Below are 16,063 nucleotides of genomic sequence, written 5' to 3'. Positions count from 1 at the left end.
CAAATCTCAGGCACTGAACTGCAAGGAAACAGAATAAATCTGCATGTGCTTAAAAACACACATGGCTGGGGGTGACACTTGCTTAGCATGTGTGAGGCCTTGTGTTTGATCACCAGCACCAAAAAACAAACAAACAATAAACACAAATGGTTGAAGAAAGCAGTTATCTTGACAAAAGGATCAATATGTATTTTCTACATAAAATGTTATAATTCTTTTCCCTATAAAGAGCTACTAACTAGAAAATAGTTTTCAGTCCATAAATATAAACATAATGTTTATATTACCTTTAGTTGGCATTCTAATTATGGTAAATTTTTAGTTTCAAATTTTATAGAACACAGATTGTCTAACAATAATAAAACATTGTCAAAATGAAATTCATAGTGTTTAGAAATGTGACTAGTGTATAAATATATTTCTCAGGCCCTTTCTATCTTTCCAGCATCACCAGTGTCCTGATGCTGAGATAGGATGGGTTGCTAGTTAAGAACATAAGCTCTGCAGGTGAACTACTTAGGTTTGAAGCCTGACACCACTGACTGGGTATTAATTTTGGCCAACATCCTCAATCTCTCAATACTTGCTTTTTCTTCCTCAAAATGTGGGTAATAATGACTCTTACTCTATAAGGTTGTTGGGAATCTTAAATATAAATGTAGTGAGGTATTTAGTATGTGTTGACTGACATGATGACTACTACTTATCAAACATTAGGTATATAAATTATCTGCCCCAGTTCTGTTTCATGGGATTATCTCATTTCATTGTTCATTTGCACATCAACTTCCTTACCCCAACAGTAAAGAATTGTTTTTAACAAACTGTATAGTTAGCTATTTAAAAACCAAACCAAGTCTTGTCTATCATATTACTATATAAAAGCTAACCTATAGTTATAGTTATATATTTTCTGATTGTTTATTCTGTGGCAATACCAACTATTTCAGACTTGGCAGTTGATACATTTTTTAATTTTCAATAATGGGCATTGTATTTTCTCCACCCAAATTTTTATACATAATATATGCTTAAAAATGGATGCTAAAGAGTATATTCAGCCGGGCGTGGTGGCGCACGCTTGTAATCCCCACGCTTGGGAGGCGGAGACAGGAGGATCGCGTAGGTTTGAAGCCAGCTGTGCTGGCGTAAAAGACCCTGTTTCAAAAATATAAAATAGGTTTGGGAGTGTAGCCCAGAGGTATAAGGGCTTCCAGTATATTCAAACATATTACTGTTGTTAAACAATAAGGCATTTTACAATTAAAATAGCAGCAGCAAAAGCTTATTATACTAAGAAAAGTACATAGCAGATATCTGGAAATTCACAAGTATACCTTGATGTCATATGGACATTAGTTATAATGTGTAGAATAGGGAAAAGCGAATATTCACATCAAATGTATTCAATTTACTATTTACCAGTTATAAGAACTTGGGCATGTTTTGTAATCTAACAGCCCTATCTGTAAAATGGACATGATATGTTTCATAAATATGTTTCAGCTATTCTTCTATTAATGTGTCAGCAATTTAAAATCTGAGTGCCTATCAAATTACAGGAACTCAATAATAAATGATGATTTGTTGGATGTGACTTTTGGTTTGGTCCATGAAAAGGAAATCAATGATATTAAGTGGGGAAAAAGTAAAATTTAGAACACGTATACGTTTAAAATCTACTTAAGGCTGGTCATGGTAGTATATCCTTGTAATCCCAGTACCTGGGAGGCTGAGACAAAAGGATCACAGGATTGTGGTCAGTCTCAGCAACTTAGGCCTTATGGAACTTAGTGAGACCCTGTTTCAAACTAAAAAACAAAACAGGGCTGGGGGTGTAGCTCAGAAATAAATGCCCTGTGCTCAATCCCTAGTTACCCCCCAAAAATCTATTTAAATGCAATGTACCTAAATAAATAAAATGCGTTATTTTCAAATGGTTATCTTGACATTTTATTTGTTTGGTTTTCTATAACACTCATAATAAAAGATACAAGATCTTCACAAGGGCCTATTAATTTGTACATGAACTGACCCCTCTCCCTGCCTTACCTTCTTTTCCTGTAACTTTCTCCCTTGTTTATTCCACCTGGCTACCTCAGCACCTTAGTGCTTACCATTCCCTCTCCGTGAGGTAAACTTTCCTCAGGTTCCCTTACTTCAGAAGGCCTTCTCTAACCAACCTAACTAAAATAGCCTCCTCTGACTCAACTTTATTCATTTCTTAATTTCATACTAAACATTTGTTTGCTGGACATGAGACTATGGGAGCAAAGGCTTTTTCTGCTAGAAAGGTACGTGACACATAGAATATCTCAATGATTATTTGCTTAAAAAAGGAAAGAAAAAACATAATACCTACCTCCTCAGTGAACTCAGAGGGTTCAGAAGAAACATAAATTTGAGAGTGAGTCTCCCAATATAACATTTTGATGGAATATATTTTCAGGTTACTTTAAAATAAGGGGGTGTAATAGTTTGAGTAATATTACTAACCTCAAATATAGCTATGCCAAATCTATAAGTAGGTTTTACTTTTACTCTGCTCATTCTAGCCAGAATAACAGGTGTTCTCCATGAGGAGTGACATGAAGGAATATGGTAAAAGTCAGAAAAACTTATTTCCAAGAGAATGAGATGTGGGAGAGAGAATCAGAGTAGGGGGAAGAAAACAAGTCTAATCTCCAGCTCAATCCTGAAAAATTGCTCTTAAATAGTTTTTTTTTCAAGTTTGGGAATGCACTGTACACTTCCACAATTAGGAACAACTCTACCATGACAAACTTGTATGTGAGAGTTGAGAAGACATTAGGTTTTTGCAAGGGCATTTTTTCTTTGTGAAATGCTGTAGTCTAACTCATTAAAATCCTAATTCTGATAACTTCCAGGAAGATGGCGACTGAGAAAAGCAGCGTTTATGAGCCCAGAGAGGAAAGGTAAACAAGAAGCTGAAGTGAGCAGTTGTGGATCATTCGGGTGTAATTCAGCAGTTTTTTCAGTGCAAAGAATGTCTAAAACTCCCAGTGGTCAAGCTCATCATGCCTTCCAGGGACTCAGAACAGAGCTCAAAACCAGAAAACAAATACGCCAGCCTCACGGCTGAGGGCGTGACAGCGGCGCCATACTGCCAGCAGCGGCAGCGAGTTCACCGCACCCTTGACAGCTCCTGATCAACATGCACAATAACCATGAGTGAAACTGTGGCACCTAAAGGAGAATCCCTGTACTGCATGCCCAGGGACTTTGATAATCTCCCTGGGTTTGAGATTTTGCAGTCCAACCCAGTGAAGGAGTAGCGGTGGCAGAGATACCACACCCTAGTCGCAGCTCCCCGTGGGAACACGCCCAGCCCAGCACCCCCACTGTCTAGTGCAGCCTCGATTAACTCCCTGGGTCTGAGACTTTGTGATACAACCCAGTAAAGGAGTAGTGGCAGCTGAGATTACAACAGACTCGAGATACAGAGCACCCTAAGTGAAGTCGTAGTGACCCAGGTAAGACACAAAATTCTGAAATCATGGGAAAGAGGAACAACAATAGAGCAATGAATGCCCACAACCCCGTATTATCAGAACCTGATAACACAGAAATTCAGAGATCTCCAGAAGATCAAATCAGGAATATAACTGTAGAAATAACACAGGACCTTTGAAAATAATTTAGAGAGAGCCTAAAAGACAAGGATGCAATCATTGAGGTAAAGGCCTCAATACAAAGTATAAACAATCGATTAGACCACTTGGAGAATACAATCTCACTCCTAGAAGAGGATCACTCCAAAAACAAATGCATAATTTATAACATAGAAAAAAAATCAGACAGCAGGAATCTGACATTGAAGAAATATGGGCCCATTTTAAGAGAGCTAACCTAAGAATAATAGGAATAGAGGAGGGAAAAGAAGGTGAAACCAAAGGGATCAATAATCTCTTCAAAGAAGTAATAGCAGAAAATTTTCCAAGCATAGAGCAAGAGGTCGGTACACAGGTCCAGGAAACTTATAGAACTCCCTTTAGACAGGATCAGAGAAAAGGTTCCCCATGCCACATAATTGTCAAAATGACCAATGTGGAAGCCAAGCAGAGAATCTTAAAGGCAACAAAAACAAAAGGCCAAGTGACATTCAGAGGCAAATGAATTAAAAATCACTCCAGACTTCCCAAACCAAGTCATGAAAGCCAGAAGGGCTTGGAGTAACATATTCCAAACTCTGAAAGAAAACAACTTCCAGCCAAAAATTTCCTACCCAACAAAACTATCTATCAAATTAGATGGGGAAATGAGAAGCTTCCATGACAAACAGAAACTGAAGGAATTTATGTCTTCAAAACCAGTGCTAGAGAAAATACTCAAAGAGATTAACTACAAAGAAGAAATAGGTAACATACACCAGAACCAGAGAAAAAAGATTTTCCATCCAGCAGACAACTAAGATTGGTTGTCTCTGGAGATTCATTTTATTTATTTTAGTCTTTTACCTATCTCTAAATTGTATTGTTTGCTTTTATTGTTACTAATTTTTAGGACTTCTATTTAGAATATTAATATACCTTCAGATATAGCATTTGGAAATATTTTATCCCATTCTGTCAGTAACTTTTAACTCTGTTTACATTGTCTTTGGATGTACAATATTTTTTTTTTTTACTTTTTAGGAAGTTTGTTTACCCTTTTGTTGCCTGTGCCTTTGAAATCATATCCAAGAAATCACTGCCAATTTCAATGTTGTGAAGTTTTATGACCCAGATTTTCTTCTAAAAGTCTTAAGATTTATACTTAGGTCTTTTATCTATTTTGAGTTAAAATTTGTATATGGTGTTAGGTAAGGGTCCAATTTTATTCTTTTTCATGTAATAATTACTTTTCAACAATATTTAGTGAAAAGATTATTATTTCCTTCACCAAATGTTCGTGGAAACCTTGTCAAAAATAACGTGACCTATATGGAAGAATTTATTTCTAGACTTTTTATTTTATTCTACTGGTTTATATATCTGCCTTTATAGCAGTACTACACTGTTTCAATTATTGTAGCTCTATAATGTTTGAAATCAGAAAATGTACATCTTCTAGCTTTGTTCTTTTTCAAGATTGTTTTGGGTATTTAGAGTTCATATTTTACATTAGGATAGATTTCTTCTGAAAAATAAATAAATAAATGTATGATAGTTTCACCTTAAAAAAAAAAAGAAAAAATATCCTCTGGTAAGAAAGAAAGCAAAAAGAAATATAGAAATGTTATCTCTAAGCCATCAAAAGCTTGGTATCAGACAGATGAATCTGTGAGATTATCATTGTTAATTTGGATAAATTGCTATAATATTAGATGTCAACCACTAAGCCAAGGATGGGAAGGAGGGATGGGGAGGGAATGGGGTGGGGATTGGGTAGGGGCTAACTAGGCGATGTGTGTATGTATGTCTACACAAGTTTCTTTTATCTCATTATGATGTATGAATACAGTGCACCAATAAAAAATTTTTTAAAAATGCAGTGGATAAAAAAAAAGAAATAATGTAAAAAAAATAAAATCCTAATTCCAGAGGGTGGCAATATTATAAATTAGTGGTAAAATTTTTGCCTAGCATATGCTTTTTTTTTTTTTTTTTGGTGGTACTGGGGTTCCTGGAAGCTACACTCCCAGACCTATTTTTACATTTTTATTTGGAAACAGGGCCTCCTAAGCCAGCGCGCACGGCTGGCTTCGAACCTGTGCGATCCTCCTGTCTCTGTCTCGCAAGCGCGGGGATTACAAGCGTGCGCCACCACGCCCGGCTTAGCATATGCTTCTAGCATTCCTATTTATAAGTTTGAGACTGTATGTAGGTATCCATTCAGTCTTTTTTATTCTTTTTTTTTTTTGTGTGTGTATGGTACTGGGAATGGAATCCAGGGGCATTCTACCTCCAAGCTACACCTCAGACCTATTTATTCTTTATTTTGAAACATGGTCTCACTGAGTTGCCAAGAGCCTCACTAAATAGCTGAGGCTGTTCTTGAACCCTATCCTCCTGTCTCAGCCTCCAAAATGCTGGGATTACAAACGTGATCCACCACACCCACTTCCTTCAGTCTTTTTTAATGTTTTATAACAAGAAGAGAAATTAACTGCAAAGAAACTGTCATTGTAAATCTAAATGGTTTAATATACAGCATCACAAAAATAACAACAATAAAAAAAATCATAAACTTCTAGAACTGGAAGGGAATCTTCTACTGTAACACTAACACACACAAGCATACAGACAAAAGAGAAAGTGAGATACAGGGAATCTCAATAGAACCACATTAAAAGGTTTTATAAAAAACTCCCTAATTAAAAAAAAAAACAATGTGACTGTGACAATGGGTACTTTAACTGAGGGAAGCTAAGGAGTAACAATAAAATATCTAAGTTGCAAATGATGAAATTACACTGAAAGTAGAAAGAGGTAGAGCCATATAGATGCCAGGGCTATAGAGATGGCAGGGATAGATCCCATAGGAGACTGCACTATGTGTTTATGTAATAGTTTTTTTTTCTTGTTTTGCAGTACTCAGGATTGAACCCAGGGACATTCTACCTCCAAGATACTCACTCAGCCCTATTTTTTCTTCTTTATTTTGAAACAGGTCTCAGTAAGTTGTGGAGGGCCTAAGCAGATGAGGCTGGCCATGAATTTGCGGGATCCTCCTCTCTCAGCCTCCCAAGTACTGGGATTACAAACGTGTGTCACCATACTCATGTTTCTTAATCCATATAACAGAAAGAAAAACCGAGAGAATGTATCCAGAAGATGCATTTAGAAGGTCAAAGTCCTTTTTCTGTTATTGAAAGTTCTTTTTAAGATATGAGCCGGGCGTGGTGGCGCACGCTTGTAATCCCCGCGCTTGGGAGGCGGAGACAGGAGGATCGCGCAGGTTCGAAGCCAGCCGTGCTGGCGTAAGAGACCCTGTTTCAAAAATATAAAATAGGTCTGGGAGTGTAGCCCGGAGGAAGAAGGGCTTCCAGGAACCCCAGTACCACCAAAAAAAAAAAAAAAAAAAAAGATATGATAATTAAATTTGGGAAATACTGTTTATTTAGAACACATTTCATGTGAATATAAATGAAATGCTTTCTACATGAAAGGCTAAGTAATTTGTTCAAAGTCAAAGAACTAATAAGCAGCAAATAAAGATCACTATTCAATTTACTTATTTATTTATTCATTTGTGGTACTGGGGATTGAACCCAGGGACATTCTACCTCTGAGCTATACAGCCAGCCCTACTTTATTTTTTTCTTGCGGGTCTGGGGATGGAACCCAGAGGCATTTGACCTCCGAGCTACGACCCCTGCCCAATTTTTTATTCTTTATTTTGAAACAAGGTCTCACTGAGTTGTGAAGGACCTCACTAAGTATCTGAGGCTGTCCGCGAACCGTGATCCTCCAGTCTCAGCCTCCCTAATGCTGGGATTACAAGTGTGCGCTACCACGCCCGGCCTACTTTACTTTTTGAAACAGGATTTTACTAAGTTGCAGAAGGCCTCACTTAGTTGCTGAGGCTGGCTGTGAACTTGTGATTCTTCTGTCTCAGCCTCCCAACTGGAATTACATGCATGCTCCACTGGGATAGGCTAGGAGATACTTAACTTTTAAAAAGAGCTTAGATGTTTGTTCTATTAAAACTAGAAAAGATGTAAAACTTTTCTTATTTGTATGGAGTAAAATTTTTTTGCTAGTTTATTTTTATTATTATTACTGTTATTAATGCTGTTTTTTTTATGGAACTGGGGATTGAATCCCGGGGCATTAAATATTTGATCTACACTCCTAGCCCTATTTTATCTTTTGTCTTGAAACAGGAACTCGTTCTGTTGCTGAAAGTTTCATTAAGTTGTTGAGGCTGGCCTCAATGTGAAATACTTCTATCTCAGCCTCTTGAGTACTGTCATTACAGGTGTGTGCCACTATCCCTGGTTTGAGTTAGTTTATAAAAATTAAAGTCCTGAAGTATTTGATAAGTTGTATCACTCAGACATCAGTAAGTGGCACATAGTGCTAATGAAGATTGTAACTGATGCTCTCAATGTACCACTTTCTTAAGTTCATTGAACCATCTTGCAAACAGAAATCACTGGCTATAAATGGTGTTGAAAAAATTGAAACAAGCCAGGAGAAATTCCTGATACACATATTTTGTGGGTTAACAGCATTTTTTCCACATAAAAATACCCTACCCTTTTATTTTTTTCATAATATCAAATCTCTTGATAAGAATATGAAATTGCTGAGAGTAACCAAAAACCATTTATATGTAAAAACATTCAATTACAAAAGTTTATTTGAAAAAGGAATTCAAGAAAGTAAGAAAATAGCCAGGCATGGTGGTGCAATGCTTGTAATCCCAGCATTTGGGAGGCTGAGACAGGAGGACTGTGGTTCGTAGACAACCTCAGCTAGTTAGTGAGGCCCTCTGCAACTTAGTGAGAACCTTAAAAAATAGGGCTGCGTGTGTGCGTGTGTGTGGCTCGGAGGTAAAATGCCCCTGGGTTCAATTCCCAGTACTGAAAAAAAGGTAAGAAAATATTAGATCCATTCCATGACTTCCCTCCCTAACTAGGCACATAATTTATAGTATCCAAGCTATTTTTAGTTGTTATTTAAAAATCATGTGGAAAACTACCAAAAGCAGAAAGGTGTGTGTGTGTGTGTGTGTGTGTGTGTGCGCGCTGAGTTGTAGTATAATTACAATTAATAATAAAACTTTTTGTACTTAAAATTTACTTAATGAACTTGACAAATGACTTTACGAATATTTGTCTACCTATCTTTAATCAATGTCATCACTTACTGTAATTCATGTAACTTAACCCAAAGGGAATACTAACTACTATAAGCCCACCAGGGCACACAAAAATGCATTATGTATAATGCATACATGTATGCATATATATACACACACACAAACATAGAGGAAGTCTGAATATCTTAAATTTTGGTTATATTTTCCAAGTGAACATGTAGTATAAGCAAATAATAAAACATATATCCTTTATTAACAGTTTTAGGAAAGGTGGGATATAAGAAAACACAAGAATGAAACATAATTGGTAGCTATTAGGTGTAAAAATATCTAAAATTAGTTTGTTCTACTGATTTCATAATTGGATGGCATACATTACTAACCGAGCAGCAAAGGTGCAGAGACTGAAATTTAAACCCCTAATTAAGCAACGGTTTGGCAGTTGAATGTCCTTTACCTGCTTGACACTATGACTCAGTAGACAATCTCAAATGTAAATTAATACTGCATATAGTAATCTTTGTTATAAGTAACTGATTATGTTTAGAAAATGAAAACTTTAAGCATTCAAAATCATTAGCACCCACCAAAAACAACAAAAATGTCTACACAGTTTTATGAATTCAAGAAACAGCAATGGGTAATAATAGAAAAAGGCTTCTGTGGATTCTCTCACATCTTTAATTACTGTCATCTGATCATAACAACTGGAACAGGCTGCCACATCAGCTTCTTTTCAGTGGCTAATCATAAATCAACAAAATAAAGAATTCAATACTGTTAAAACTAGTGAGAAGATGCTGGACCCATTCCAGTTTTTATGTCTTTAAAAAGGTCAGTAAAGCTACTCCACACAACAGTACTATCTTTCAAAATCCTTCCCTTTTTTCCTAGAACTGAGAAATGCCAGTTTACCATTTAAATTTAAAGTGAACTTTAATAATTTAAATGCTCATTACTTCTGAAATGGTGACCTGTTAAAATGAAGACAGTTTTAGCCTCCTCTTGTATCCAAAGTTACAAACCTCTCCCCCTCTTTTCTGACCATTTAAAATAGTTTTCTAGATAGAAATAACTCCTGAACATATTTATCACTGCATTCTGTATGAGTCTTAATTTGTTATACTAACATTACATGATAACCTTAAAAATAAAAACTTTTACTTTGCTAAAGGGGCATCCAGTATAAATGAAGTTTAGATACAAACATTATAAAAAACAAGATGCTGACGCAATTAAATGGATTTAGTAGTTAAAATAAATTTTAACTATTTACATCTGCTTCAAGTGTTATGATGAAAACCTAGTGTTCATATTCTTCATAATAAAATCTTATTCTTCACTGTAATACAAAGGCTATGTTGCATAAACAGAGGATTTAAAGCTGCAGCAGAGTGGCTGAATGAAAGGAAAATGGCAATCTTTCTGGCTCCAGTAGATGCCATTCCCTATCACACAATGTTTCCCACTCATAAATACATGACAAATACTTCCTCAATCATTTTTTACGAGCAGGGATGCACAGGGGGTAGTCAATGGCTAGCTTGAGGGAAAATAGGAACAGCAGGCGGCAGAAACTGTACAGAAAATGGCTATGTGGTAAATTCTCTTCTGGAACATCACTCAGTTACCCAGTCTTTGATCTTTCAGCTACAATTACACTAACTTCCACAAGATCTGGACCCCCCTCCCCATACACACATCGCAACCTCAAGCCAGATCATTAGTTATACATAAAACCTACTAAAATTTGGTTTTATAAAATAGGATCATTCATACCTCTACATTGTTATAAATTCTAATTTGTTATTTAGACATGAGCTTACTTTCAATTGGCTATAACCATATTATCATCACAACTGGTCTCACAAAAAACATGGGGTGTCTGGCGACAGCTAAATCACAGACTGGCGTCTCCTAAGCAGTCTGTCTACCATTAGGGTCTGGGAAATGGTATTTACTATACAATTAGAGCCAGGGAGTTCTACCTGTAATCATCCAAATACAGGTGTGAGAAGCCCCTTTGGGCAAGGAAACTGACTCATCCCTTTTCATGTAAACTTTGATGTCTGTATTGTTTCACCCAGCTGCAGGAAATCTTACCATTCATACCACCATGAGAAGATTTATTAACTGAAGTCAAATAATAAATTTTGAAATTCCTTCCTAGAGGTAACAATTTTTAACACATTAATCATCAAAGTTATAAGAATTTGAAACAAGACAGAACTGATTATTTTAAAGTTAATTACTTGTTGGAGGACACTGACTACATTTTTATGTTAAATTTATGCTGTTTAGAACATTACCAATAAAGAGGTTAAATTCAGCTTCCTATCAGAAACACAAAATGTCTTATAGTAATATCAACAGGGCATTTTTAGTTGCAGTAATTTCACAGAATTTATTCTAATGATTTATTGGAGTTAACCATCTGACATTAATTATTGTTTTGGCTTCTAGTCTATGAATGTTTATTTTTCAGTTTAAAGCCTTCTCACTCTTTGATATCATATGGAAATGAGAAATTTTAATGGAAAATTGAAACCATGTGCATCTAAGTACTTAATGAAGTACAGGGAGAAACTGACAATATATTTTAGGAGAATTCAAATATTTTACTGTGGATATTTTTGATGATTTTCTATGACTCAATACTGTAAAATACTGGGGTCCAGTGAGGAAAGTCAAATGAGTATTATATCAAATGTGTATATGCCTACATGAACATAAGATTTTTTGGAGTTTATAAGGAAGAAAAGCAAATCTTGTACATTTTGATTACCTGTCAAAAATGTTAATACATGAATGCAGTTTTTACCTTGGTATACTTTCAAAGTGTTTGAAACCAGTACCTCTTACCCCCAGCTCTAGCTTTTCTTAAATATTCACTCTGGACTTTTTTTTTTTTTTTGCCCAGCTATAATTCTAAGTAGATATTTTAAGTCACTTATAATATCAATACAGGTAGAAATTCATAGCTTAAAAAGTTTTATTGCTACAACTGTAATTATTCTCATCATGCAATGGGGAAAAAAAGCATCTAACAAAGAAATTTGATAAGTAAATGTGTATGATTCAAAACTGTCTAATTCAGTTTTTTTAAAAAGTTCTGTGTAAATCAATTTGAAAACTCATTTTTCAATGTAATACCAGGCAAAGCTTTCTCAACCATTTTAAACTTTTTCATAAGGAAAACTATTAAAATCAAACACAGTAATTTGTATGTGTGTTGTACATGTATGGATATGCATTTGGGTATATCTGGAGAAGAAAAACTTACCATTTATTTTTCTTTCTAATGTAGTCTTTTTCAGAAAGATTAACCAAGTAGACCATTGGTTTTGAAGTCAAAAATAAGTGTTTATTCAATACTTCAATCTAAATAGAAGAGAAAGAACCCTTTTAAAAGTTGGGTAAGTATGGAATAAATTATTAAATAATTTAAAAGTAAACTTTCTTTAAAAGAAGTAGGCATTTTGATTTTTACAATTCTTATCTCCAAAAGATTAGTTGTTATGAAATATCAAGAGACAGGGATGAGGAAAAGAAAAAAATTAACAAGCCTGGGAATAGGTAATAACTGACAGAAATAGAATTTTAACTATATATAATGATAAGAATAAAATAACAACTCTAATTTGTTATCTACAAAATCAAAGTAAAGGCAGTAATAGTATGATATTTATTACTTACCTCTTTGTCATTCCAATCATGATAGAAACGAACAGGTTTCTTTTGATCTATAACCCAGGATTTGACTTTGCACATTATGTCCTATACATGAATGAGAAAAACGTAAACAGAAGATGAATGTTAAGCATTTGGATAGTGCATATTTGAAGTTTAAAAGTCCTCAGAATAAAGTAAAAGAAAAACCCTTTTTTAAATTAAAGGCGAACTAAAAGAGAGAAACAATATTTTCAGTATCTTATTTAATACCACTGAAATAATGCTGAGGCATTGAAATTTTAACAAATAAAATGATTTTAGCAAAATTAGTAAGAGTCTCAAAAATTTCAAGACAATTCAATCACATCAAAGACAGAATACAAAGGTTAATATTTCAACATTACCTAGTGATCCCATGTGCGAGACAAACATGCCACTAGGAAATTGGGGGGGGGTGTACTGGAAAAGAACTAAATCATATTTTTTTCTTAAAAGAAGTAAAATAGATGAAATTGAACCTATTATTGATATCTACCCTCCAAAATATTAAATCAACTGACAAAAACCCTTTTGCTTCTGAATTAATTTTTTGCCAACACCTTCTCCTTGCCCACTTCTCCCACAGCTCCCCCACCCCAACCTGCCAAAGCCTCCATTACACAATGGCAAGAGCCTTGCACTGGTGACCTCCAACCAGCTGCATTCACTTTCAGAACATCTCTCTCTGCTGGAAATCTAAAGGCCTTTTAGTTAGCAAGCTAGTGTGCATTCAGAAGGAGTAACTGCAGGAAGAGCCCAATGTGCTTTGTTTCTCTGGCCTTTCTTCACAGAAAGATTAATCATCTGTGAAATGGAAACGGCAAACAGCAAGTGACACAAACTGAACCCTTCAAGCCTTTCCTCATCAGTTTTGTGGTTCTGAATCTAAAAGCTGCGTGTGGCAAGGTTCTCCTTACAGGCAGGTGTTAATAAAAGGCTCTGGGGTCTGAAAGGTCAAACTTAGCTCTCCCAGAAGAAGCACATTTGAGAGTCATTTGGGGCTTTTTGTTGTTTGTTGTTGTTTGTGATTTTTGTTGTTGTTAAAAGATAATTTATGGATATGTTTTAAATATGTATTTCTTAAAGTTTATTGAAACAGAATTATTATTAGATTTCATGGATTTTATCAGTGTATTTTATTCTACCATAGTCAAATTTTTTCCGATAAATGTCCACTTGTATAAATTACTTTAATATTTAGTATACCTTCTTTCCAAATCTTACTGTTACCAACAGGAAACAGAAGGAAAAAGCCCGATACCCTTAGATCCTGATTTGAAACCCTCCAGGAAAAGGACTTCCCACAGATTTTAACAAGGAAGGGGCAAGCTGAAAACTTTTAATGAAATCTAACATGTTCTGCTTAAGAATAATCACTTTTACTCTTCTATAACTGAATTTCACTCATAAATGTTTAAAAGTGGCTAATGTAACACCATTTCCTACAAGGAGAAGATCAAAGTGCTATATTACAAATGCATTATGATTAAAAAAGCCCTGTGCAGCCTTGCTATTAACTGTTCTTTAAACCCTAAAAGGCTTCCCATAGATCTCACTTGGCACTGCATATACAACCTTTGACAAGTAATGTAGACCATTTTTATTCATTGCCTAAAATTGTAGGCAATTATGTGCGTCACACTGGCCACCTGCAAATTCTGAATGCCTGCTCCAGTTGTCAGTGCAAAAAACTAATGTCGGAGGGGATTAATCTAGGGGGAGAGAGTCCTCTTTAATGGCTCCAGCAGGTGAAATGGCCCAGCTGGTTACTATGATGAGTGGCCAGAACAGCTTATGTAGAGACACGCAACAAGATTATACAAAAGAAGGAGAAAACAGTGGTACCATCCTATATTTGGTTCCATTCACTTTTTTCAATTAAAGAAAGAAAAGAATATAGACAAAAAAAAGCCAATTCAAAAATAAGGAAAGGAATCAAATTTTAATCATATGAAAAGTGCAAAATACTATTATATCTATAAACATTTTTACAAAACCAAAGGGTCTCGATAAGCACTGAATCACTAGTGAAGGAATTTCGGTATTCTCTTTCATTTTAAAATTAACTAGACCATTACCTTCAGACATAGAAAATCTTATCACAATAGCATATGGGCATTAGATTTTTTTCTTCTCTCTTACATCAACATATTACATTACAAATTATGAATACTGGAATTTTAACTAAAGAGAATTATTAACTCATACTTAACAGTTCTCAAGCAGTATATTCTTTAAGCCACACTCAAATATTTTTTTTAAATTTACAAATTATAACCTAGTTTTTGAATACTTGGAGGCAAAATATTATGTACCAAGTACTCTCTTAATTGGCCTCACAAAAGATTTATTTTGGTATTGGGAACTGAACCAGGGGGTGTTCTAACTCTAAGCTACATCCCCATCCTTCGTATTTTTTCTTTAAGTTTTAAAACAGAGTTTCACTAAATTGGCTGGTCTCAAACCTGTGATCCTCCTGTCCTGGCCTCCCAAATACTGGGATTATGGGCATGTGCCACCATGCCCAGCTCCACAAAAGATTGACCAAACAAGAAAAGATACCTTAGATTTACTAGATGTCAGTTTTACTTAAACCAGAAGTAGATTGCAACCAGATAAGATTATCTTATAAAAATGATTAGTACATAGTATGGTTTCAGTGTGTTCTTTTGTTATATAAAATAAAAAGTAAATTTAATTTTAGAAAAAATTCCAAGATGTTATAGTCCCTATCCAAAAAAAACTTGTAAACAAATGAAACGTGTGCTTGTTTCAATGACTAACTGGCTAATTGAAAATTTCCCCTCATCTTCAACTGTATAATCACATATATTACTAATGATAGAACAGAAGATTCCAGTTAACTGAATTTAGTTAACTAAAAATATCCAATACATATTTTACACACTTTAGAATAGTAAAATATATTGTAAAATAAAAATTAGAATAAAAACACAGAGCTGGGCATGGTGGCACACGCTTGTAATTCCAGCATTTGAGAGGCTGACACAGAAGGATTGTGGTTCACGAACAACCTCAGCTACTTAGTGAGGCCCTCTGCAACTCAGTGAGACCCTGTTTCAAAATAAAGAATAAAAAAACAAAAAGGGCTGGGGTGTAGCTCGGAGGTTGAATGCCCCTGGGTTCCATCCCCAGTACTAAGAAGAAAAAAAAGAATAAAAAACATAAATAACACTTTAATCTTTGCATCTAGAAGTTACTTTGGGACTTTATATTTTTAATTATTATGTAGAAATATAGGTGTAGGAGAACTAAATTAAACTGTTTTGATAATTTTAACAAATTTCCCTTCTTGAAAAGAAATTCTGATCTGGGCATGGTGATGCATGCTTGTAATTCCAGTATTTGGGAGGCTGAGACAAGAGGATTGCAGGTTTGTGGCCATCCTCAGCAACTTAGTAAGGTCCTTCACAACTTAGAGAGAACCTATTTCCAAATAAAAGATAAAATAGAGCTGGTGTATAGCAGGTAGAATGTCCCTGGGTTCAAGCCCTATACTAAAAAAAGAAAGAAAAATACTTTCTGTATATTATGAAAACATACCAAAAATCAATTATTTGAA

The 16,063-nt window shown here is 35.0% G+C and overlaps 1 protein-coding gene across 2 annotated transcripts in view; it reads right to left on the bottom strand.

Annotated features, from left to right (window-relative positions):
* OLA1 (Obg like ATPase 1) overlaps positions 1 to 16,063 on the bottom strand; it is a gene marked incomplete at both ends in the record, with an annotated part of 164,763 nt that overhangs the window by 41,811 nt on the left and 106,889 nt on the right. For both annotated transcript variants that reach the window (XM_080720077.1, XM_080720078.1), the window contains 2 exons: positions 12,053 to 12,150; positions 12,466 to 12,546. In XM_080720077.1, the coding sequence (XP_080576203.1) occupies positions 12,053 to 12,150; positions 12,466 to 12,546 (179 nt within the window). The remainder of the gene's footprint in view (positions 1 to 12,052; positions 12,151 to 12,465; positions 12,547 to 16,063) is intronic.

Source organism: Muscardinus avellanarius, assembly GCF_963383645.1.
Source record: "Muscardinus avellanarius genome assembly, chromosome: 2".
NCBI classification, from domain to species: Eukaryota; Metazoa; Chordata; class Mammalia; order Rodentia; family Gliridae; genus Muscardinus; species Muscardinus avellanarius.
This window is presented reverse-complemented; position numbering and strand designations above follow the sequence as displayed.